This window comes from Artemia franciscana, chromosome 14 (genome assembly GCF_032884065.1).
Source record: "Artemia franciscana chromosome 14, ASM3288406v1, whole genome shotgun sequence".
Lineage (NCBI taxonomy): Eukaryota > Metazoa > Arthropoda > Branchiopoda > Anostraca > Artemiidae > Artemia > Artemia franciscana.
The window spans coordinates 7774395-7799390 of NC_088876.1; the positions used below are offsets into that span (position 1 = coordinate 7774395).

Below are 24996 nucleotides of genomic sequence, written 5' to 3' on the forward strand. Positions count from 1 at the left end.
CACTATTGATAAAAAAAAAACAGACACCCCTCAAAAATGGCGCCAGATCGAAGTGAAAAGTTCACCATTAGAATCAACACGTCCAAAACCGGATTCAGGGGAATTACAGCTTGCCGCCTAGAATAACAAGGAAAATCACTTTTTTCCGTTTGTAGTGCTGATATGTCTCCCCTTTTTTTGCTCCAGGGCTCGCGGGCTATCAAAAAACTGATAGAAATACGCTTAATGCCTCATTTTAAAGGAATTTTTTATACGGTCACATTTGTAATTAACAAAAAATAGTTTTAGAATAAAACCTTTTTTTCCACGAAAAGCTGCGTTTTCGTATACCAGATGGTGAATGACGACATAGCCGTAGGTTATAACCTAAGCTAGTGCATAAGTTTCAGGGATATAAGCATTGGAAAATACTTTGTTGTTATATAAAGGATTGGTATAGTTCAATATAAATGGGGATAACCTGATACCTAGTAAGAACAAACCACAGGATATGGTAACTGAAAGTTGATATAATACAAGTATCTTTTGAAGTTACTTTTCTGGGTTATGGTGCCATATTTGACTAACTTAGCTGTCTGATTCTCTTAGGTTCTTCTCTTACTATTCCAACATAGAAAAAGCCAAAGGTTTTTTTTTCTATGTGTAATTATCCTTGATTATAGTAAAGAACAAACTGAAATATCTGAACCATAGTAGCTGAACTCATAAAAATAAAATCATAAAAAAATAAGAAATAAAACAAAATCATAACAATGATTTTAAGCTCCAATGTCAATGGTTTCGTTACCGAATAGCACTGCTGCCATCAAGAAATAAATATTATCAATGCTTTTATTAGCGACCACATGGGTGTACCTGGTGAATGGACATTTGTAAAGCACGAGTAGAGCTTTGAAAGCAAGCATGGCAGTACCAGAGATACTAAGCCAGTGATTCCACCGGAATTATTATATTTTGCCAAAAATGAATAAAGCCATCTTAGCTCCTTGAATAGGAATTCCTGGTAAGTTATTTCCGATGAGTCAAACAATTAAGTGGTTCAATAACGATTCTCCAATTCACGATCCAGTTGATAGGCTTTCATTCAAACTTTATCGAAAGTTGAAGCTCATTGAAAAAAACGCCGAAGACGGGATGCTCGATTACTGGGTAGATTATATCAAGTTACAGCTATATGATATCGAGTCAGATCTAGCAGAAACTATCAGCTGTTCAATGATCAAAGTATCAATACTAAAAACATGTACAAAAAAAAGGATTCTCTACAAGACAAAGAGAGAGAAGAAGATGTTAAAAAGCTATTTTTTACTGTTCGTCTGTCAATACATTGTTACTACACAGTGACTATAACCTCGATCCTCCGTTTTAAGGGGAGAGCATCATACCCGCTGCACTGTAACTATTTAATAAAGATGTATTTTATGTAATTTCATGTCTGTGTCAAGTAAGATTAGCCTCTAGAGCTACCAGCAAGGATTAAAGTCTAATACGAAAATTAGCAAAATCACCCTTAGGAAGATAAACTTGTTAATACTTAACGAACTAATTTAGACTAAGAAGGATTTAGACGTTATATACAGCTATATCTTATCTTATACCTTTAAAGGAGCAAAAGTTGTATATTTATTTGTTTATGTGTATTTTTTTTCGGAAGAGGCTCCATATTTTTTTTTAAATTAGCATCCTGAGATTTTGTGACCTAGAATTGGGTACTAGTTCAAATCAAATGCTCATGATGATTTTTATTTAAGAATGTGATACCCTTAGGTTCACAAACACGAAGTTGTTGCAATGGGAAATTTTCGTTGCCTTGTTGTTCACACGGGATATTCGCATCGGTCAATTTTTATCCGCAAAAAATTTGAAATTAAAGCACGTGAGAAGAATGAATCAAGAAGAAAGAGAAAGAGGAATTCGGTAGGCTTTCCTAGTCATGTCTCGCACGATTTCAAGTTTTTTCGAGATAATCATGGCCATTATCAGCTTTTCAATAAAATTATCAGTATCTTCCATTATATTGCTGTTGTGCGCAGAAAATTGCTATAAAAATTGCGTCGTCGCCCGATTAAAGTTGAATTTTTCTAACAATGTGAAGTTGCTCAAGGAGCAACTGAAATTGCTCGAACTGGCAACTAAATTGCGGCGATGGGCGATTTTTGCTCCTGTGTGAACATGTGTGTGAACCCAGAGTAATAGGCAAATCTTTCAGACTGCTCTGCTACCAGAAAGAAGTAGGTTATGAAGCTATTTTGTTTGCACATTTCTCGCCTATGTTTGGTATCATCATTAATCTAATTAACTTGTAGTGCAGGAGCGGATCCAGGGGGTACAGGGGGCACACACCTCCCCCAAGATCTTTCCTGGCACTCTCATTCCATTTTTCTTTTTATATATATACATATAAACCTTTGAATTTGGTCAATTATTGGATCCTTTGTCGCCTTGCTCCCACCCCTAGATTTTGCTCTAGATCCGGCTTTGCCTGATGTAGTCTTCTTTTCGTTTAACCTAAGAAACCATGGTTACAACAGCAGCTGCAACCTAGTAAATAACGATGTAGTAACCTAGTTAACGATGTAGTAACTAGTAACCTAGTAAATAATCATGGGCCATTGTAACAAAGAATCAAAAAAAAACATGTTTCGATAAACTGGATAATGCGAAAAATTTTTATTTGTGGCTGATCCAGGAATGGTAACTAACATCTTCATTAGTCTTAATAGAAAAATATTATTTCGAAAAGAAATTTTCTGTGATTTCGGAAAATATCTTAAAAACCACTCATAAATGGGGCTAGATCGAAACAATATCTGGATCTCGAGATAGCTTATCCAGACCAATCTTCAGCAATTCAGGATAGAGTAGAGCACATTTCACTTCCATTAATTAGGAGTCAAGTATGCCTAACAAATGACCCATAAAGACATGTACATAAATTACTATACATATTACTAGAAATTACTATATATATTTGTGAAATTCGAAATGCATTGTTTTCGAAACGGATATTATGCCAATTTAAAAAAAAAAAGTCGGTAAAAAAGACCAGCCAGTCTGTAAAATCCTTTGCTACCCCCCCCCCCCCCCCTAAACATTTTGGCTAGAAACGACCATGATTATAACATGTGACTAATGCAACTATAAAACTAATATTTAATATTTTTTATATAGATTATATTTCAATCCATTTAAAGTAATGTTAATATTAATACTTAGACTAACAATAATTAATCTCATTCAATTTAAACTAATATCTAATATTACTAATTAATAATATAAAAAATATTTGAATACCTTGCTCTGTCATGAGGATCAAACGCAGCTGTCATCCTGAATTACATCAGAAACAATGACTAAAAAGATATTTGTATAAATCCTTCTAGTATCCAAAACATAAACAGAAAAAAATTCAAAGGCAATTACAGCTCTAGACAAACAGAAATTACAACATAACAGAGGTGGCAGAGTCAATTGCTTATTCACCCCTGTTTAAATATGCACAGATGGAACCACGTGTATGGTGCTCCTTTAATTATAGTGCATCAAGAAAAGCCCTTCAAGTAAAATTTTGCTAATATTACAGGAGATCAATTTTTCTGTTAACAGACAACAGATAAACCCGAAGGGGGTGAAATTCCTACAAATTAATTTTTGTTCCAATATATCCCTCTCCTCCCAAAAATCAGAATAGTGGCTTTTTTATATTTTGGCCCTTTGCATAATCTGCTGAATCCATCCATTTCCTTGAAACTGTTTACATTTTAGAGAAGGGGTTCTAACAAAGATAATATGAAGGTAATTGATGAAAGTCATGAAGATGATAATTTTTTACACCTTGGACAATAGTTCAATTATTAATTGAATTAATCAATTATCAAATTGATCAATTAATCAATTAATTAATCAAATACCAATTATTAATCAATTATCACTTATTAATAGTGTACAATGGTTGCACCCCTATGACTGGTCTGTGACTTTATGACCTATGACTATGTTATGACTATGACTGGTATGACCACAACTTTTGAGTATCTCAACTGTTCCAGAAGCCAATAGTTAGTTCAAGAATTAAAGAACATTGAAATTATAAAACTGACAGTATCAAGAATCTGAAGTACATTTTCTCTTAAAAAAAACAGCACTTGGAATGGCTTGACAACATAGAATTCATTAAGTAGTCGAAAGGGATAGTAATACATGACAATAATAAAAAGGAAATGTATATGAAAAATTAATCATTTTAATACAATGAAACAAAGTTTGAGGTATATAAAATGGAATAAAATTTGACAATAAAATACAATGAAACTTGATTCACATTTTACTACTGATTAAATACAAAAATAGCCTTTTTCAACCAAATGAAGGAGCAACATTAAAACTTCAAATGAGCAAAAATTATTCCATATATGAGGAAGGCTGCCCTTTCCTCAATTATTTCTATTTAAGCTAAAGTATTAAAGTTCTTCAAGAATACTTCTCATTCAAATTCAATGGCACTAGCGTTTGAGCAGGCTTTCTTGAAGAATTGTGATTAGAAGTCAAACTCAAGTCTCAAGAGCAAGTTTTGAGGACGACATGGCCACTTTATATACAAAGTAATTTTTGTTAATTTAGTTTAAATGTTGCTCCTTACTTTCAGTTGAGGAAACTTCAATTTTCTAATTAGTTTCCGAACCTTTTTAAATCATGCCAGGAGACCCCCCCCAGTGTAAAATTTCCCTGGAAACTTCCCTCCTCATGAAATTACCACAAAAACAATTCTGCATATTTCATAACAACAAATATTATACGTAAACAATGGGCAAACTGCAAAACTTAATGTCCTTTCGCTAGGGCTGTAGGGAGGGGGGATAAACCATATCATCTCAAGAGCCATAATTATAATACCTTTCAACAATATTTAAGCAAATGGCTATCTCTAAATTTTGATCAGGCGTCTTTTGGGAAAAAAGGGCGTGGGAGGAGTCTAGATGCCCTCTAATCTTTTTTGTAACTTAAAAGGGGCACTAAAACTTTTGATTTCCATTCAAATGAATCCTGCCTGATCTTTCAGGATATATGGTTTCATATGATCACTCCTGGAAAAAACAAAAAACCAAAACAGATTCATGATCTTCATTATGGCAAAAAAAAATACAAAAATCCACACTTTTCAAACAGTTCATAGACTACCCAGTCAGAAAACAAGAGCTAAGAGCTCATATGGCACTTGTGACGAGGTCGGAAGAGCCAATAGCTCATATTGTATGAGCTCTAGCAAAATTCTAAGAATCAATAGATTGACTTAAAATGGAAAATCAGAGGCTTAATGCCGGTCGGGATTTAAAAGAAAAGCTCTGAGTCACGAGGTCCTACACATCAAAATTCATTTAGATCCGATCACCCACTCGTAAGTTATAAATGTCACAATTTTTCTAATTTTTCCTCTCCCTTCAGCCCCCCAGATGATCAAATCCAGGAAAACACTTTATCAAGTCAATTTGTGCAGCTCTCTGACACGCCTACCAATTTTCATCGTCCTAGCACGTCCAGAAGCACCAAACTCGCCACAGCACTGAACCCCACCCCCTAACTCCCCCAAAGAGAGCGGATCCAGTCCAGTTACGTCAATCACGTATCTACAACATTTGCTTATTCTACTCACCACGTTTCATCCTGATCTCTCCACTCTAAGCATTTTCCGAGATTTCCGCCCCCCCCCAAAAAAAACTCCCCCCAATGTCAACAGATCTGGTCGGGATTTGAGATAAGAGCTATGAGACATGAGTTCCTTCTAAATATAAAATGTCATTAAGATACAGTCATGCCTCAATTTTTCTAATTTTTCCAAATTAACAACCCCCAGCTCCCCCAAAAAGAACGGATCCGTTTCAATTATGTCAATCACGTATCTTATACTTCCCCTTATTCTTCCCATCAAGTTTCATCCCGATCTCTCTACTCTAAGCGTTTTCCAAGATTTCCGGTTTCTAATATTTCAGTTCCCCCCCCCCTCTAACCCTCTATGTCCCCGGATACGATTCAAATTGAAAATGGAGCATCTGAGACATAAGGTTCTTCTATATATCAAGTTTCATTAAGATTCAATCACCCATTCATAAGATACCTCGATTTTCACATTTTCCAATAATTTCGGTTTCCCCCTCCAACTCCCCCCAATGTCACCGGACCTAGTCAGGATTTGTAGTGAGAGTTCTAAAGCATGAGATCCTTCTAAATATCGAATTTCATTAAGATCTGCTCACCCGTTCATAAGTTACAAATACCTCATTTTTTCTAATTTTTCCAAATTACTTCCCCCCCCCCCAGCTCCACCAAAGAAAGCGGATCCAGTCCGGTTATTTCAGTCATAATCTTGGACTTGTGCTTATTCTTCCCACCAAGTTTCATCCTGATTTCTCTGATTTAAGGGTTTTCCAAGATTTCTGGTCCCCCCTCTCCCCCAATGACACTGGATCAGTTGGGATTTAAAAAAGATATCTTAATTATGGGGTCCTTCTAAATATGAAATTTCATTAAGATCTGATCATTCCTTTGTAAGTTAAAAATACCTCATTTTTTCTAATTTTTCAGAATTAACCCCCCCCCCCACTCAACTCTCCCAAAGAGAGCAGATCCACTCCGGTTATGTCAATCACGTATCTAGGACTTGTGCTTATTTTTCCCACCAAGTTTCATCCTGATCCCTCCACTGTAAGCGTTTTCCAAAATTTAGGTTCCCCCCCCGCCCCAAATCCCCCCAATGTCACCAGATCCGGTCGGGATTTAAAACAAGAGCTCTGAGACACGATATCCTTCCAAACCTGAAATTTCATTAAGATCCGATCACTCCTTCGTAAGTTAAATATACCTCATTTTTCTAATTTTTCTGATTTACTGTCGATTTACCAATTTACCATTAGGTGGGGGGCAATAACTTATCTTCTTTCTCAATAACTTATGGCGCTTATTTCCCACTTCAAAACTCTTGTCTTCCTTCTTTTGGTATTTGGCTGAATACTGAAGTTTGTTCTGATATTTATAGTTTACAAAATATTGGTGAGACAATGGCTACGTTCCACAAAAAGCTAATTGATAAATATCACATTTGTTTCCAAGAAAAAACATTTAAAAGGTGCTCCAGTGATAAGCCCTATATTAATCAAACTATAAAAACCCTGATTAGAGCCAAATTGAAGCTTTTAAAAAAAAATGGTAAACTGGATGAAGCTAATAAACTAAGAAAATTGATTAAAAGAGAAATTCGTAAATTGGCACAATCAAACTACAAAAATAAGGTCGAAGAATTGTTCACTAATAAGCCGAAAAAGTGGTATTCCGAGGTTAAAACCCTGTATGACAGGAGGCAGAAAGGCAGAAGGCAGAGGTGTAGAAAGCTTTTAAAAATTATGACAAGTATTTAAATTTCAACAGTGACAACATTTTAAACTGATCTAGACAGAATTACCTTCATATAGACATTATCAAATCACTCAGATTGTAACTTTATTTGTCCCTGACAGTATTTAAAAAGTATAATTTTTTGAAGTTTGTAATGATAAACCCAAAATCTTGCATTATCTACTTCTTGGGTAGATTTTTTTTATGAAGACAGAATACAACAGCTAAATTCATAAGATAGAAGGATTTTGCATAGATAAACATAGACATAGACAAAGACAGACATGGACATGACAGACAAAGACATACCATAAACTTCTGGTAATTAAACTAGTACAAGAGCAAGGTAGAAAAAACATGATCTTCCAACAAAGTTAGGCTATATATAAGGTAAAAAGTTTGTTCATCAAGTTTAAGAAGAAAACTAGCAAAAGTCCACAAAGACTAAGTCTATATCAAGTTACAATACTGCACATGTCCCTGCCTTGTATGGTATTGAATATTTCAACATTAGAACTATGCTATTAAATAGCATATACTTTTCTAACCTTCTTGAAAATAAAGTGACTCAATTAAACTGATTTCAACTTGCTATCAACTGGGTCCCTTCAAGTTCTTATTTATTTATTTTATTTTATTTTGCCATTTATTTATTTTTATTTTTATTATTTATTTTATATTATTTATGTATTTATTTATTTATTTTTATTTTATTTTACTAGGTCCCTTGATGTTTATTTATTTTGACACCACATCAAAAAGACAAAAGAGGCATGTGTATATTGATAAAAAAAATTAAGGCTCCTAGATGCTGCCAATAGGATCTATTGGCATTACAGTTAACACATAATGTAATAGACCAGAGCATTTTAGGTAGTTAATTATCTTTACATTGTCATGTTTTTATGTAAGATGTTACATGTACTACATCACCTTATTTATGAAGAAGCAGTTTATGAAAAAAAATGCATCTTATCCTCAATATTATGTTTTGTTACTTAATAAAACACACAGATACAGAAATTCCCTTTCAATTGAGCCATTAAACAGCTATTTATGTTGCCCAGAGCCCTGCCAGCAGTGAAGAAAAAAAAACAAGAATTAAAAATAAAACAAGAAAAAAAATACCAACAAATAGTTTTCATTTTGATCTGACACCTAATTCAATGGTTTTCAGGTTATCATTTGGAATTCCGTAAATTTATTTTTGTAATAGACTTTTATTAAGGTGTACAAAAACTTCCAAAGCTGTCAGTAGCAGGATTCCAAAAGCTGCCAACCCAGCCAAACCCCATCCCTAATCTGCAAATACATAGCCCAAATTATATAATTTCAATGTATTCTTTCACCCACTGCTTGTTTTCCACTGAACTTGAGCTAATTCTTTCTCAATACAGACAGATAAAACCAGTTTGTTCTCAAGTTTTACAAGGCATAATTTTGAATGTTGGCTGCATGATACATAAGTACTCTTTAATTTCATTTAGCTTTCCCTTTTTCATTTTAGAATAATTTTTCAATCAAAATCTCTTATATTTTCAGACCTTTAAAAATTAAACAGAATAGCAAAAGAAAATAAAATGTAAACTCAAGGTCCAGCTGTTTAAAATAAACCACTTTTCATTGATGCTCAGAATTACCATGAGCATAAACATGTTTAAATCAAAGGCTTTACCACAAGTCACAAGAGAATCTTTGAAGAAATTGTATAGTCTTATAAATGTTATGCTTTTACTAGCATAGGATGAAAGGTCAGTAATTCAATGATCTATGTCTGGTTTTTGATGTGTAGTAAATAACTGCAACAAAAAATATGGAAAGTAGTGAAAAATTATGTCAAGTTAAGTGCAAGTGAGTTACCAGGGGTAGATTGTTACTAGTGATAAATAACTAGGGGTGGCAACTGTGAACAAAGGGGAATTGTTAGGGAACCAATTTTTTTAAGAAGACAGATTTTGGGGGAAATCCCCAAAAATATGGGGATATTAGAAGCACTGGTATTTTTAGGCAGAATCTGCCAGCAAATTTTACTAGGCCATGGAAACTGCCAAATAGTATTGCTACTACCCTTCCCCACTTTTTGCAAAGCAGAGCATAGCTTGTGTTCTGACAGCTTTTCTTTAAGCAAAAATTATTTTTATATGTAAAAATGGTATTTTCATACAAAATCTGCCAACAAATTTGAAACCAGCCAAGAAGCATTGCCACTATTTTTTAAAATTAATCAAAATCATAGTTATCATTACTGAATTAGCTTCAAATGGCAATTGTTTCTCACTTGACAGTTATTATTCAAAGCATTTTTAAATTTTTGGTTACTATGGGCCTTGGTTTGTTCTTTACCAGGTTGCAGCTATTGCTGCAGTCATTACATATTAAACAGAATACAAATGACCTGATTTTAATTAAACTTCTGGGTTAACAGGAGCAAAATAAAAAAAAATAAATAAAAAATAACAGGGGTTCAGGTAATATATCAACTCAAATCAGTGTGAGGGGAATAAGTGGCTCCATTACTTTTTATGTTAAAATTGTTGAAACACATTTTCTTTTTTTCCTTAATGGTTCTTTCTGAAAGTTGAGCTGCAAAGCAAACCTCAAACTTTATTTCAATCAGCCTTTCCTCTATCCTTTCTAATAGAGAAGGGTTGAAAAACATTGACAGAGGAGGGTTGAACCATGGCTGTGCAGCTAGAACAATCCTCAAAACTAGGAAGTATACAAAAATGTGGAAATTTGGTTAAAATAAAACTAAGAGTAAATACAGACAAAACCTTTTATGTTAATCAAAATATACTAGTCATATTTTTGGGACAATTCCGTTAGCATAAATTTAGTAGACCAATCTGTTTATGATACTGTAATGAAAACTCAAATGTTTTAAATGGCTGTAAGGCCAAAACCCCAAAAAGAGTGCAAAAAAAAAACAGGTCAGAATCTACCACCCTGGGATTCAAATGTTACTTTCCTATATTGAAAGTCACCATTTTTTCATAGCTGGAAAATCGACATACTGTTTCATATACCTTCTAATGTATCTTCTGAATTTACTACCCTTGTAAAATCAATTATGAGCCCTTAAGGTGACACCATGCTCTTTATTTTTGTATGTAATACATTTAAGATGAAAATCAGCCATTTAATTCAAAAACTAATATTGTGTAAACATTTTGAAGTCATGTAATTAAATGTATTGATTTATTATGATCAAATCAAGTAAAACGATTTATTATTCTTTCAATTCTATCAATATATTTTTCAACATTAATAGGTCACAAGAGCATTTCTGCTGTACAAATTAGAGACATTACAAATTGATTTTGTTCAATAAAAGCAATGGAAATTGAGGTAATTTACATATTACTTTCCAAAACCAAATGTTTTTTTTTTTTTTTACTGGAAGCAAGCAAAATAAATGAAATTAAGGGTAAACCTGCAGAATATCTGTGGGTCTCCCTGTAGAGGGTCCTAAGTTTTGACTACATGGCATGTCTATAGGGCCTACCTAATGAAATTTTGACAAAACAGCATTTTATCCTTAATTTTCTGTTATTGGTTTCTTTTTCTCTGGCTTTAGTTCTGAAAATACAGAACTAAATTTCTGGTCCTAGGGGCCCTGAAATTTGCCTACATGACAGGTCTACACCTGTTGAAATTTTGACAAAACAAAATTTTACCTTAATTTTCAGTTATCAGTTGCCTTTTCTCTACCTTTAGGTCAGAAAATGCAATTCCTGTTATTTGAGTAGAATTCTGGGCCATATCAATTTTTTTCAAAATTTAGGAAATGTAGGCTATTTGTATATTTTTAAAACCTCATAAATTGGGATTGAGCAAAGTTGTGAAGCTGAAAACAATTTTATTGTACTTCATTCAAGCAGAAGATCTATTTTGCAAAGGTTTCACTTTTATAACACATATAATTTTCAAGGTCATTGAAGGTCAGGGCCCTTGAGACATATCAATGTTTTTTTTCAAAAATTTAGGAAATGTATTTGCATATCTTTAAAACCTTATAAAATGGAATTGAGCAAAGTTATGAAGCTAAAAACAATTTTGTTGTACTTCAATTAAGCAGAAGATCTATTTTGCAAACTTTCACTTTTTAACACACATATTTTTAAAGGTCATCAAAGGTCAGGGCCCTCTAGAGGGAAAAGGGATGGAGGTAGTTGCTTCAAAATACCTTCCCAAGACATACTTTAGTCTGTAGAATCATCCCTGAAAGTTTCATTTTTCTAACCTAAACCCTTTCTGAGATAGCAAGAAGTCAATTAACTAGAATTTTACCCAAAATTCTACTCAAATAACAGGAATTGCATTTTCAGAGCTTAAGGCAGAGAAAAAGCAATCAGTAACTGAAAATTAAGGTAAAATGTTGTTTTGTCCAAATTTCAATAGGTATAGATAGACCTGTCATGTAGGCAAATTTCAGGGCCCTCTAGAGGGAGAAGTGGAGGTGGGTACTTTAAAATACCTTCCTTGGACATACTTTAGCCTGTAGACCTGTCCCTGAAAGTTTCATTTTCCTAACCTAACCCCTTTCTGAGATAGCAAGAAGTCAATTAAATAGAATTTTACCCAATTTTGTTGTACTTCAATTAAGCAGAAGATCTATTTTGCAAGGTTTCACTTTTATAACACATATTTTTAGAGGTCATCAAAGGTCAGGGCCTTCTAGAGGGAGAAGGAGTGGAGTTAGTTACTTCAAAATACCTTGCTGGGACATACTTTAGTCTGTAGATCCATCCCTGAAAGTTTCATTTTCCTAACCTAAACCCTTTCTGAGATAGCAAGAAGTCAATTAACTAGAACTTTACCAGTTTCACTTTTATAACATATGTATTTTAAAAGATCATCAAAGGTCAGGACCCTCTAAAGAGAAAAGGAGTGGAGGTAGATAGGCTATTTCAAAATACCTTCCCAGGCCATACTTTAGTTTCATTTCCCTAACCTAACTCCTTTCCAAGATAGCCAAAAGTAGTTCATGTAGAGTTTTATGGATAGCCTGTATTCTGTAACATTACTAAATCCTTCAAGGCTCCTTCCAAATATAATTATCTCTGCTCTCACATTTGTACCCTCCCTCCTCTTCCCAAGACCAGATTTAAACGTATATTAGCCTAAGCTATATTGGTTAGAGAAATACAGTGATTTAATCATTTTTTTGTAAAATTCTACTTCATTCTTCACCTAGGCCAAAAGCCTCTAACTGTATGAGTTCAGCCAAGACACTACACTTTTAAAGCCCTAGAAGGTGGTATGAGCCAAAGTACAAAATCACGAAATTTTTATGCTCTTTACGAGCACATACCTACATGGGGGTAAATATTTTATGAGATAACAGTTTTGCACATTGCAGACTAGGCCTCTCCAGCAGATTATTTATTTGATTAAACTACCATGAAATATACGAGTTTATTGGGGAACTTTTAAATGAGCATAATGGGGTTCAGTATTTTTAGCATTATTCCTTAGTTTTAGAAAGTATAAGCTGTTATTATAAAACAATAGGCCAAAAAAGAATATTTACAGCGACCTGAGTAAATAGTTACAAAATCTAAGCAGGCAACGCTGCCAGTTAAAACTGCAATGGGCGAAAAAGACCTAAAACTTAAGTTTTCATGTGAAAACAACAGGGGCTGTGCCGTACCAAAGGGGACTAAAGGGCTGAAGCCCCCCTGAGGAAATTACTATTATCATAATTTTATTATATTTAAATTATGTATTATGTTAACAATTTGTCTCTTAATCATAAACGGATAAAGGGGCTAAGCCGTTTTTTATTGTCCATTACCCATTCTCCTAAGAAAAATATGCTAATGTTTCCCAATCCGATAGAGAAAAACTCAATAGATGTTTCACTTTCGAATCCATTCAAAATTTTCATGTAAAATATTGTAAAAATGTAAAAAAATATTATGGACAGTGCCGTACCAAAGGGAACTAGGGGGATGAAGGCCCTCGGGGAAAATCATTATCTTAAGCACAACTGAAAAATTGGTTTGGTAAATTTGGTTTTCTATGTTGAAGTTTCGATAAGTAAATATTTTAAAATCATGGATTCGCTCTATTTAAAATTATTATTTGAGTAGTTCCTGCGAATTTAATTTTTTTTTTTTTTTTTTTTTTTTTTTGCTCGATAGATTTATACAAAAATTAGCAAGCATTCATAAACGGAGTAAAAGGACTAAACTGTTTTTAAATGTCCATTACCCATTCTCCTAAGAAAAATTTGCTATTTATTCCCATTTCGATAGATAAAAAATCAATACATTTTTGATTTTCACAGCCATTCTACTTTAATCCAATATCATTGTTTTCGTTCTGACCGTTTTTTTTTTAAGTGAAACCAAGGATGATTGTATGAAAATGAACAAACATAATCTGTTTAACCTTTAACATCTCAGTTCTTTGGTAAGACAAAAAAAAATATGCATTAGTTTGTTTTATTCATTCATTCTTCCATTTGTGTTTTATTTGTATCATAGGCATTGCGATACCGCTGCCTGAGTAAAGAGCAAAGTCGGCAAAAGGTGTTATTTTTTTATAATAGACTGAGAGGGAGTAGTCATTTGAGAGGGAGTGTTCCAATCAATGACATTTTCTTATCATAATTAGTGATAAGAAAAGAGTTTACTTTAAGAATGTGCTAATCTGAAATAAAGTTGCAGAAAATATATACAGGAAAATGAATAAGTTTGTTTTACCTTGGATGTGACAAAACATGTATCTTGTGATGAAGAATTAGCGACAGTACTAACAGGAAATTAAAAAATTAGGCCCCAAGTCCTAATATTATGTTGAATGAGTTTCTTAAGTATGGTGGCTCTGATGTTAGAAATGATTTACTGAAGATTATGAATTTGAATTTTTTTTAAAATGGGAAGTACCTAGTGGTTTTACGAAAACCCTGATTAAACCACTGTATAAGAAAGGCGATAAGAATGAGTGGGGTAATTATTGAGGAATTAGGCTGGTCTCTGTACAAAGCAAACTACTTAGTGATCTGATTTTGTCTAGACTAAGAGAAGGTGTGTACAAATTAATAAGAGAAGGACAATACAATTTAAAATTGGTAGAGGAAGTGTTGACCAAATTTTACTCTTAAATTAAAATTGGAGAAGTGCCTGAATTATAAAACACCTTTGGTCCTCAGTTTTATCGATCATGAGCAAGCGTTAATTCTGTTGATAGAAGAGCTCTAGCGAAGGTTTTGTCCTTGTATAGTATGCTAGACAATTACATCAAAGTGATTAGTACTATCTATGGGAATAACATTGCTACGGTTAAGGAAAAAAAATGAGGTTAGCAGTTGATTTTTTATTAAAGGAAAATGTTAAGCAGGTTTTTTGTTCTTTCCCTCTTTATATTGATCATTTGATGGACTTTGTCTTAAGGAACACAGGAAAGGCAATGGGAGATCACGGAATCAAATGGAGAGAACAAACTTTCCTGGACTTAGATTACGCTGATGATTTAAGCATTCTAGATAAAAGTGTAATCAAAGTAATGAAATTTAAATGGTTTTGCTAGTTCAGGGTGCTAGGAATAAGTGAAGATGAAAATGTGACCTTGGATAGCGAAATGATTCATCAGGTGGACAGCTGCACATACCTTGGTAGTATTATTAGTAAAGACGGCGAGAGCAATGAAGATGTTAAAAGTTGAAATGGTTTTGGAAGAATAAGAAGATTAGTCAGCAAATCAAGATTAAAATATAGGAAGTTACAGTGATGACAGTGGTCAAAATGGTGCTAAAGCATCGGTGCTCCGAAAGACAGATAAAGATTTACTAGATGCTTGTCAGAGAAAATGCAAACGAACTGTTCAGGGCTCCCGACTGTCTGACCGTAGTTCGAATAGTAGCCTGTAAGGATAATACGGTTCAATCCCATTTCTAAGACTATAATGATCGAAAGGTTGAGATTGCTTGGGCATGTTTTGCGGAAGAAAAATTACAGATAGCCGAAGATCGTTCTATATGACCAGCCGTCGAGGGCTAAATGAAAAGTAGGGCGTGCGCAGATGGGGTGAGAGGGTGTCATAAAGAAATACCCTTAGGGAAATGGGAACTTCCTGGGAGGGTGTAAAGAGGAAGGCTTATATTCGATTGGGATTAAGGAGGAGTGTGTGCAACTGTGTTGACCTCGGATGGCTTGGTGCTGCGGTGAGTTGTTAGTAGTAGTAGTAGTAGTAGCCTTTGGGGGTGCGGGGGGCTGAAAGGGTGGTTGTAGTATTGCTTATTGCTATTTTTTTCTTTTTTTTACCAAGAAACTTCGTATACAAGGAGTTGTCATGGAAACTTCGAAAGGGGCTCATTAATTTTCTATCAAAATTTTTTAGACAGCCATTTCGCTTAGCATATATTTTGATTTTTATTTGTTTATGTGGTTTAACTTATTTTCCTTTTTTCACCCTGCATTACCGATCAAAGAACCTTGCAGGATGGATTTTTATTGTCGCTATTATTAATGTTATACAATGATATATATATATTGAATTTATTATTGAATAATCTATCTACCTGTATCAGTCAAGCCAAAGATATATGTATACGTGCATTACGCCCAGTTAGGTTGTATCAACCCATCCTAAAAAAATGAATCCCCTTCCCCTCAGAAAACTTTTCTGGATATGCCCCTGCTCCTTTGCAAGTAACCATTGCAATTTAATTTAGATCTAATCTATTCTTTAATAGCGATATCCGTTCGTTTTAAGTTTGAATTATTATATGACTCTATTACAGCTTGTGTTCGGTCTGATGTAGCTCTTTAATATTTTTTTTCGAAAAGTTTTTCTTGATTAATCTGCATAAATGTATATCTTTAAATTTATACCTTTAATTGCTCATATTTAGTCATTTACAACGGTATCTTGTAATCTGAGTGAAATTTTAACATACGTTATTCTTCCATATATCACTTCTCCAATTGATTTTGGAGGGGACTTTCTAACTGGGGCTAGATACAGCCATGCTCACCGGATACTTTTTTCTCCTCTTTTGGAGAGGGCCTTCGGCCCTCTCTTAGCGGGAAAAAGTAAAGAACAAACTAGGCTGTCCTTACTATTACCCAAGGTGCTCTTCAAAGCATCATAACCAACTGTAACTATTGTAACAACTAGTAAAACGTCATTGATGGTTGTAGCCTACGATGCATGACGTCATCCATTATTGGGCTTATGAAGATACAATTTTTGTTCTTTCGCTTAAAAAATCTTATAGCTGTTGTAATTTTATTTAAAATGAGTCCTAAAATTGCCCTCTGCTCCATGCAATCCATATGCTCAAGTTTCCTGCTAATGGCGAAGAAAATTAAAAAAAGCGAGAAAAGAAAACACTCTCCAATAGTGTGTTTTGCGTTTCAATCCAAAGCCATTTTAAGAACTTTTAGGACAATTTTTCGAGATTCTCATAAATTTGTCTTCGTAGCAAACTTTTACTATTAAGACTAATCAAATTAAGAATTACTATTTCTGAATTACCTACCAATTTTTCTCAATAAACAATTATTTCGAACGCTTATCATGGTTGCAGCTATGGCTCTAAACATGATGATTGAAATTTCTAAAAACTGTTAATGCAAAATCCAGTCCGCAGAAAGTAGGCCTAGGCGAGCTTGGGAGGATCTTGACAAATTGAATAATTTAATTAATTTTTAAGCTGGTAGGCCTACTAGGAAAACGATTCTGCTTTCTTTACCTCTCTTTACATTTTAAAGTACCTGAATTAACAAGTATGCAGTAGTTTTAGCCGAACAAAGTAGATGGCGCTGATAACTTTTTTCTTACTCAAAACTAGTGTCTTTTTTAGACAGTCTTTAGATCTAGATCTAGAAACTAGAAGTCTCATATGGTCTTTGGACCAGCGTAAAAGGCCAAGTTCATGGGAAAATTTAGTCTCCCTAGGTTTATTCCTTTAAAATTCTATTTCTAATTTAGAGGCATTACCGTTAAAATTTGACTTCAGTAAATTAAAATAATTCTTCCACCTATAACTCTTAGCTTAATCTTTATGAAACAAAAGCCTCTGGTCTTCAAAAAGCTATTTTTACACTATGTGACGAATAAACTATTCCCCAATATTTGTTCTTAAGCTTTTTTTTTATCATTGCACAAATATTTGTGTTTTTTATATTCTTAAGTTGAGTATACACACACTGAACATTTTTGCGTAACCAAATAAGAGCACGGCTATATTGGAGAGAAAGATATACGTACATATTTATTAAACCCCAAAAAAATAAGAAAAAACAGTAATAACAGCCACCCCGAGAAGTAAAAAACTTGTCCATGGGGGGTGGTAAGAATAAATTAGAAAATAATACAGGACAAAGAAAAAACAAATTATAAGCCAATTGTACGTCCTAATCGGCACCACAAGCCTTACAACAAACAAATTCAACAATACTAGGAAAAGCATACCCCGAGAGGCCACAATAAATCACCCCCCCCCCCAAAAAAAAAAAGAAACTAGAAAAAAATAACTAAATTTCATGCTTCGTAAAAAGGATCTTTATTTCTCTCTTGAAAATAAGAAATATCCACTATTATTTTTAAAACTCTGATCTAGATGATTCCAAATTTAATCCCCCTATGGAGCACAGAAAACTTCAACCGGGTCGAAACAACCAATGGAATATTAATGTCTCCAGAAGATCGAGTGTCATAATTGTGGATCATGGATCCCAAATTAACTAAACTGTCAAGACATGAAAGATTTGTACCATGATGCAGAATAAAAATAAACAAAAGTATATATAACTCTCGTAGTTCAGAGGCTGGTAGTATCCATTTTTGCTCGTAGACGTTCTGCACCGAGTCCCAGGGTTGTAGGGCAACCAAAAAACGAACAGCTTTATTTTGAAGACGTAGAGGCCGGACAACAGAAACAAATGTACCAAGCCAAACGTTACTACACTACAAAATATTTGGATGGACAAGAGAAAAATAAAGGAGGTGTTGGACATATAAAGGAAAAAAACGCTTTGGCTATCTCATTATACCTAGGTTACGAGACAAAATTTTACTCACAGACTGTGCATGAAATTTAATGATAAAATATCATCAATATAAGCCCTCAGGTTTCTACAATGTGTTAAAATTTCATTAATCAAAGGATAAAAAACAGGAGATCGAGAAAAAAATGACTAATTTTGACTTCCCAAGATTTACCTTAAGCCTATTTACCCTCAACCAAGAATGTAACCTATCTACATTATATTTCATCGATGTCAGGAGTAATTTTTCCGTCTTTGTAGCGCTGATAGACACTGTGTCATCCGCAAATAATGACACAGTTTCATTCCGGATACTTTTAGTCATGTCACTAACGCTAAAACAACAATTATGGATACAATTATGCATGTCATTAATAAACAAAAGGAAAAGAATCGGGCCATTAACAAATTCCTGTGGGACGCCACAACTGACTGGGCGCAACTCAGATTTAAAAAAAAATTCATCTCTACAAACTGGTACCGGCTACTAAGGAAACTCCGTAGAAGACCGAAAGCTTTACCTCGGATCCCATAAACTTCACACTTTTACAAGAGTAGACCATGGTCAACTGTACCAAAAGCCTTCATTAGGTCTAGAAATACTGCAATAGCCTTAAATCCTTTGCCTAAAGCCACATTAATAATACTTGTCAAAAATATCAATGCATCCTCCGTCTTCCTATTCTTCTGGAATCCAAACTGATTAATATTCTAAAGATTATTTTTTAAGAAATGTTATTAACCGAGAACTAAAACATTTTGCAATAAGACGAGAATAACTGGCAAAAGTAATATTGGGCTATAATTACCAAGAACATTTCTGTCACCACCTTTATAAACCGGTGTTACTATTGTATAGTTTGAATAATCTGGGAAATTATCTTGTCTGAAACTATCAATAATTAATGATGTTAGAATGCTATATATAGATGGAAAAATACATTTCAGAATTTTTATACTTATCAAGTTACTACCAGGTGAACTATTTTTCATGGCATACATGGTATCCCTTAGCTCGTCCATGGTAATCCTCTTTAGATCCGTCGATACATCTATAGGGGGCGGTAAGTGGATCCAAAAGGTGAATCTCCTGGAAATGAGGAAATCCTATCGGCTATTTTTGAACCTACTAAAATAAAATGATTCTGAAACTCATTACAAATCGTAAAATCATCTGCAGCTATGGCCTCATTTACTATCACTTCAGATGGTAATATATTAGGACTCTGACCTATAACACTTAGGATTATTTGCCAGGTCTTCAATGGGTTTCCTTCAGCTTGCTTAAATTTCAAGCGTACATACCTTTTTTTAGCCTCAAGAGAAAATTATTCAAGCCATTATGACATAGATTTAAAAGTTGAGAAGTCACCAAAGACTCGATATCTAACATGTTGATGGTGAAATCGCCAAGAATGAAATAAGGTTTATTGCTAAATCGAACTTTCGCCAGCTGTCCATGTAAATTCTCAAAGAATCCTTGAATAGAGCTAGAGGGAAACCTGTACACAATAACTAAATATGCATCAGCATTATTTAATCTAGCTTGTAGAGCTAGTGTCTCACGCACCATCTCATTATATTTCCGCAGATCATCACGGATATTCACGTACAGATCTTCACGTGCATAGGCTGCGAGACCCCCGTGTTGACGTAGCTCTTGGTTCCGTGTAAACAAAATGTACCTCGGTATATTCAGAAGAGCAGAATTATTCTAACTCAGCCAAGTCACCGTTAAAGCTATCACATGGAAAAAATTAAGATTAGCTAAATTAACTAAAACATCAGAAGTTGTTTTAAGGCCTTGGCAATTCAAATGAAAAATTCTAAAATCATGTGATCTACCATGCTGACACCCAAGATCTTTAAAGTCATAATTAAATACAAATTTACTATCGTCCGGGGGTTCAGAAGCCGGAACAATAAAACTCAGATTTCTATTAATACTTCCATGAAAATCCTTATTCCCTTTTAGCTGCACCTAACCTAGCTAAATATAACAAAACAACTATATTAAGTTATTACCATAAGAGAAAAAAAAACCATCTATTCATTCCAACTCACACTTAAGAAGTAATTTATCAAACATTTAAAACCACATCTAATTGCAACTACAATAAATTAAAGATAAATAAATAACCAAAATAATGATGGAAACAAAACAACCAACTTCATTTTACACAAAATAATTCCCTAATCCTTATACTTCATACATACTTTCCTACATAATCCCTTTATCATACTTTCACAATTTCTAGGCTATTCTCGTATCGGCACATCTAAAATACTTAATAAATGAAAAAAAAACAAGTTTTTTTTTTACTGCAAGTAAGGAACAACATTAAAACTTAAAACAAACATAAATTATTCCGCATGTGGAAGGGGTTTCCCCCTCCGCAACGCCTCGCTCTTTACGCTAAAGTTTGACTCTTTCTCACAGCTCTACTTTTTAAACAATAAACAACTTTAGCGTAAAGAGCGAGGCGTTGAGGAAGGGGCAACCCCTTTCAAATACGGAATAATTTCTGTTCGTTTTAAGTTTTAATGTTGCTTCTTACTTGCAGTTAAAACTTGTTTTTTTTTTATCTAATTTCTGAACGTTTTTGACTTAATGCATGCTTTGTTTTTGGTTCTCCGCACTTGAATAATCAAAACGAAATTTGCATTTTTTTTTTCGGCTAAATGAATTTCTGATAGTTTTTATCAGACGATTTTGAAAAAAAGGGGTGGGGGAGGAGGCATAGCTGCTCTCCAATTTTTGAATACTTAAAAATGCAACTAGATTTTCTTCTGAACGTTTTGTTAGTAATAAACACACGTTCCTTACGAACTAACTTGCGTCATGAACTTCTATATTTGTGTATTTTATTACGTATATATATGAGGAAGTTCGCCCACTCGTCAACTCTTTACACTAAAGCTTGAATTTTGTCACAAATCTTTAAGAATGACCCCTCAATCACAAAGGCCGTAAAATAAATTGTTGAAATTACTAAAAATACTTTAGCGTAAAGAGCAAGGTATTATAGAGGAGACAAACCCCCTTATTTACGTAATATTTTTATGTTCTTTCAAGTTTTAACGCTGCTCATTACTTCCAGTGGGGAAAAAAAATATCAATTTTCTCATTGTTTTTTCTAAGTAATGCTAGAAAATCCTGCGCCTCCTTTATGGAAATTCTCTTCCCTCATGATAAATTATCTTTACACTAAAGCTTGAATTTTGTTACGCTTAAGCATTTTTAGAAATTTCCACAATTTATCCTACGACCTTTGTGATTCAAGGATCATTGTTAAAGATTTAGGGAAAAATTCAAGCTTTAGTGTACAGAAAATTTATAATGAGGGAAGAAAATTTCCATTAAGGGGGTGCAAGATATTCTAGCCTTATTAAAAAAAAGCCATGAGAAAATAAATAATTTTTTTCAACTGGAATTTTGTGGAAGACATAATTTTGTTGAATTTTGTGGAAGAGCTCAAAAAAACTTTTTTCGTTTATTTTCTCATTGTTTTTTTTAATAATGCTAGAAAATCTTAGAGCCCCTTCATGGAAATACTCTTCCCTCGCAATAAACTCCTCCATGGAAATATCCTCCCTCGTAATCCCCTCTTCCGACCAACCCCACTTCCCCTCAACGTGAAAAATTCGCAGAAAGCGTCTCTACACTTCCCAATAACCGTTCCTATATGTAAACAATAGTCGAAGTTTGTAACTTACAGCCCCTCCCATGGGGACTGTGGGGATTAAGTAGTCCCGGAAGATATAATTATTAGGTTTTTCGACTATGTTGAAAAAATGGCTGTCTCAAAATTTTGATCCTGTGACTACGGGTAAAACGAGCGTGGGAGGGGGCCTAGGTGTCCTTCAATATTTTTAGCCACTTAAAAAGGGCACTAGAATTTTTAATTCTCGTTACAATGAGCCCTCGTGCGATATTCTAGGGCCACTGGATCGATACGATTACCCCTGGAAAACAAAAAACAAAAAAAAAAACAAATAAACACGCATCCGTGATGTGTCTTCTGGCAAAAATACACAATTCCACATTTTTGTAGATAGGAGCTTGAAACTCTTACAGTAGGGTTCTCCGATACGCTGAATCACATGGTGTGATTTTCTTTAAGATTCTTTGACTTTTAGGGGATGTTTCCGCTATTTTCTAAAATAAGGAAAATTTTCTCAGGCTCGTAACTTTTGATGGGTAAGACTATACTTGATAAAACTTATACATTTAAAATCAGCATAAAAGTGCGATTCTTTTGATGCAACTATTGGTATCAAAATTCCATTTTTAGAGTTTCGGTTAATATTGAGCTGGGTCGCTCCTTACTACAGTTCGTTACCATGAACTATTTGATCACTATCTTTCTTTAAAAAATGTCTGGGATCTGCTCAGACATATGCTTTTTCACATGAGCGTTTACATGAAAAGTTCGGGGCAAATATTAGAAAGGTTCATAACAACTTGTCTATTTAATTGTTTAGGGTTTTTCAGCAATGCCAGTCGAGTCTCTGTATTATGTATCTCAAGCATGATATATTTTTCTTCCTTTTCATATTCCAAAACTGAAAAATCGCAATTATTTTCATATTCGACGACCATTTTTGACGATCTTTTCGAACACTACTTTTGCTCATTCTGCGTCACCTGCCGAAACGTTCCATAAAATCCCACGCATATCATTACTTACTCGCTTGAGGTTTTGCTTAACTGTTGACAACTCTGTTGTCAACTTCACATTTTCACTAGCAAAACCGAAATTTGCAACTTCATATTTGACGCTTCATCTTCTACGGTAGAAACTCGTAGTTTTAATCCAGCATTATCCTTATTTGAAACCGTCACTGACTTTCCCACTCCCTTTAATCGCTTTAGCACTACTTTCATATTAACCGCTAGACCTTGTAAAGCTTGTAGACCTTGAATTGTCCTATACTGTTGCTAAAATTATAGCTATGCTGTCAGCTAACGATTTGATTGACAATTCTCCAACTGATGTATCTGCCGAGACGTTCAAAATCTTGGAAATATCAAGCTGTTGCTGTTTCTTATGTTTATTCGTCATTTTCTAATGAGCCTCCCCAATAAATATAAATTAATAATCAAAAGATTGCGCTCACCTAGAAAACTCATTTTTTACCCACACGGAGCGGAACATACAGTTTGCTTTATAGGGCGTTAATTGAGTTAATGCGAAAAGCTTAATTCACGAACAATAAGCTCTTAATTTACCAATTCTCTCTAATTAACGATTATCTTTCGATTATTAACCGATATTTTTATCATCTTTTCATTCTTTATAGGCACAATATCTAAGTTAAGATGCAATCGAAGCTACCTGTTCAAATGCATTCAGGTAATTAATAATAGTCTCACAGTGAAATGTCTAAAGTCTTGATAAAACCAGTCAGACAAGTTTTACACTAATCCAGTTTACACTTTTTCAATGCGTATTATTGTATACAAAAAAATACTTTCAATAAGTCCAAAAGAGGTGTTATTGTACTGAAGATTGAATGGCTACTGATTCGAATGGCTAATATTCGAAGGGTTTTCGTAACGACATTCAAATTAGTTACACAAGACAAAGGGATACAAACAAAAAAACATTGAGAAGAGATCTTGGGAGAAGGTGGGGAGGGAAGCCCCAAGCCCCCTTGTCCATACAAAGAGAACGAATTTTTAGATATTATAGTAGCTTAAGTTATTTTTTACGGATGTCAAGATTGAGAAAAATAGAAGCAACTTTTCTCACACACTTGTCTGCTTTTATTGAAATATGAAAAGTTTGTTTGTTAAGCTTACTTTCAAGCATTTTCCAATTATTATCTACAACAGACACTTAATAAAGAAGGGGGATGTCTAGATCATTAGCATAGCTTCATGAGTGAAGGCAAATGTGTTTGCTAATAATGAAAAACTTAGGCGATTTGCCCGTGCTTTGGTACCAACCCTAAGCTTCTCATGAAACTTAATTCTTCGGGATTCTCTGAATCTATAAGAATTTCTGGTTTTACTTCACAAGTTCCCATTTCTTTACTTGTTGGTGATGAAGGTACTAAATCCAATGAAGTACTTTTACTTGATCCCTTGCTAGTTTTAAATTTCTGGTGTTTCTTTTTTGGTTCCCCTTGAAACTCTGCACCATGTCTTTTCTGCTTCTGTGGAACCTTTCGTATATTGCTCCCTTTGAGTTTCTGATTCGTTTGTCGATTAGTTTTGAAATCCGTCTTAAGATTTTTGGTTGGAGGAATATTGTTATCATCAATAATTCTTTTTGGCCGTCCTCTGCCCCGTTTGACTTCTACATTTACAGAGAGATTCGTCTCAGAGCCTGTACTTTTATTCTTTTCATTTCCTTGCGTACAATTTCCGTCTTCAATCAAGTTGTGTCTTCTCAAAATACGATAAGTTTCATTCTGAATAATTTCGGTAAACGACATCAATTTCTCAGAATTCTCAATTGAAGTAGGCATAAAGATAAAGCCATACCCAGACTGAATCTGAGAAAGCCCAGTCCTTTTATACTTTTCGGATTCTTCTTGACCTGGGATTGTAATATTATTGACAGGGCTGGCAGCTGTTTCAGTCGTGCTGTTCTTATTGTTT

At 34.1% G+C, this 24996-nt stretch overlaps 1 protein-coding gene and 1 long non-coding RNA gene across 4 annotated transcripts in view; both read right to left on the reverse strand.

Annotated features, from left to right (window-relative positions):
• LOC136035265 (adapter molecule Crk-like) overlaps positions 1–12826 on the reverse strand; it is a 53127-nt gene extending 40301 nt beyond the window's left edge. Inside the window, exons 1-2 of one of the 3 annotated variants that reach the window (XM_065716938.1) lie at positions 12705–12826; positions 3295–3353 (exon numbers count right to left, since the gene is read on the reverse strand). In XM_065716938.1, coding sequence (XP_065573010.1) covers positions 3295–3329 — 35 coding nt within the window. In that variant the 5' untranslated portion in view covers positions 3330–3353; positions 12705–12826. Of the gene's footprint in view, positions 1–3294; positions 3354–12700 lie in introns of all 3 variants that reach the window. The other 2 variants (XM_065716940.1, XM_065716939.1) reach the window with 2 other exon arrangements.
• The window catches only part of LOC136035268 (uncharacterized), a 278010-nt gene that overhangs the window by 207651 nt on the left and 45363 nt on the right, over positions 1–24996 (reverse strand). The window lies entirely within an intron of this gene.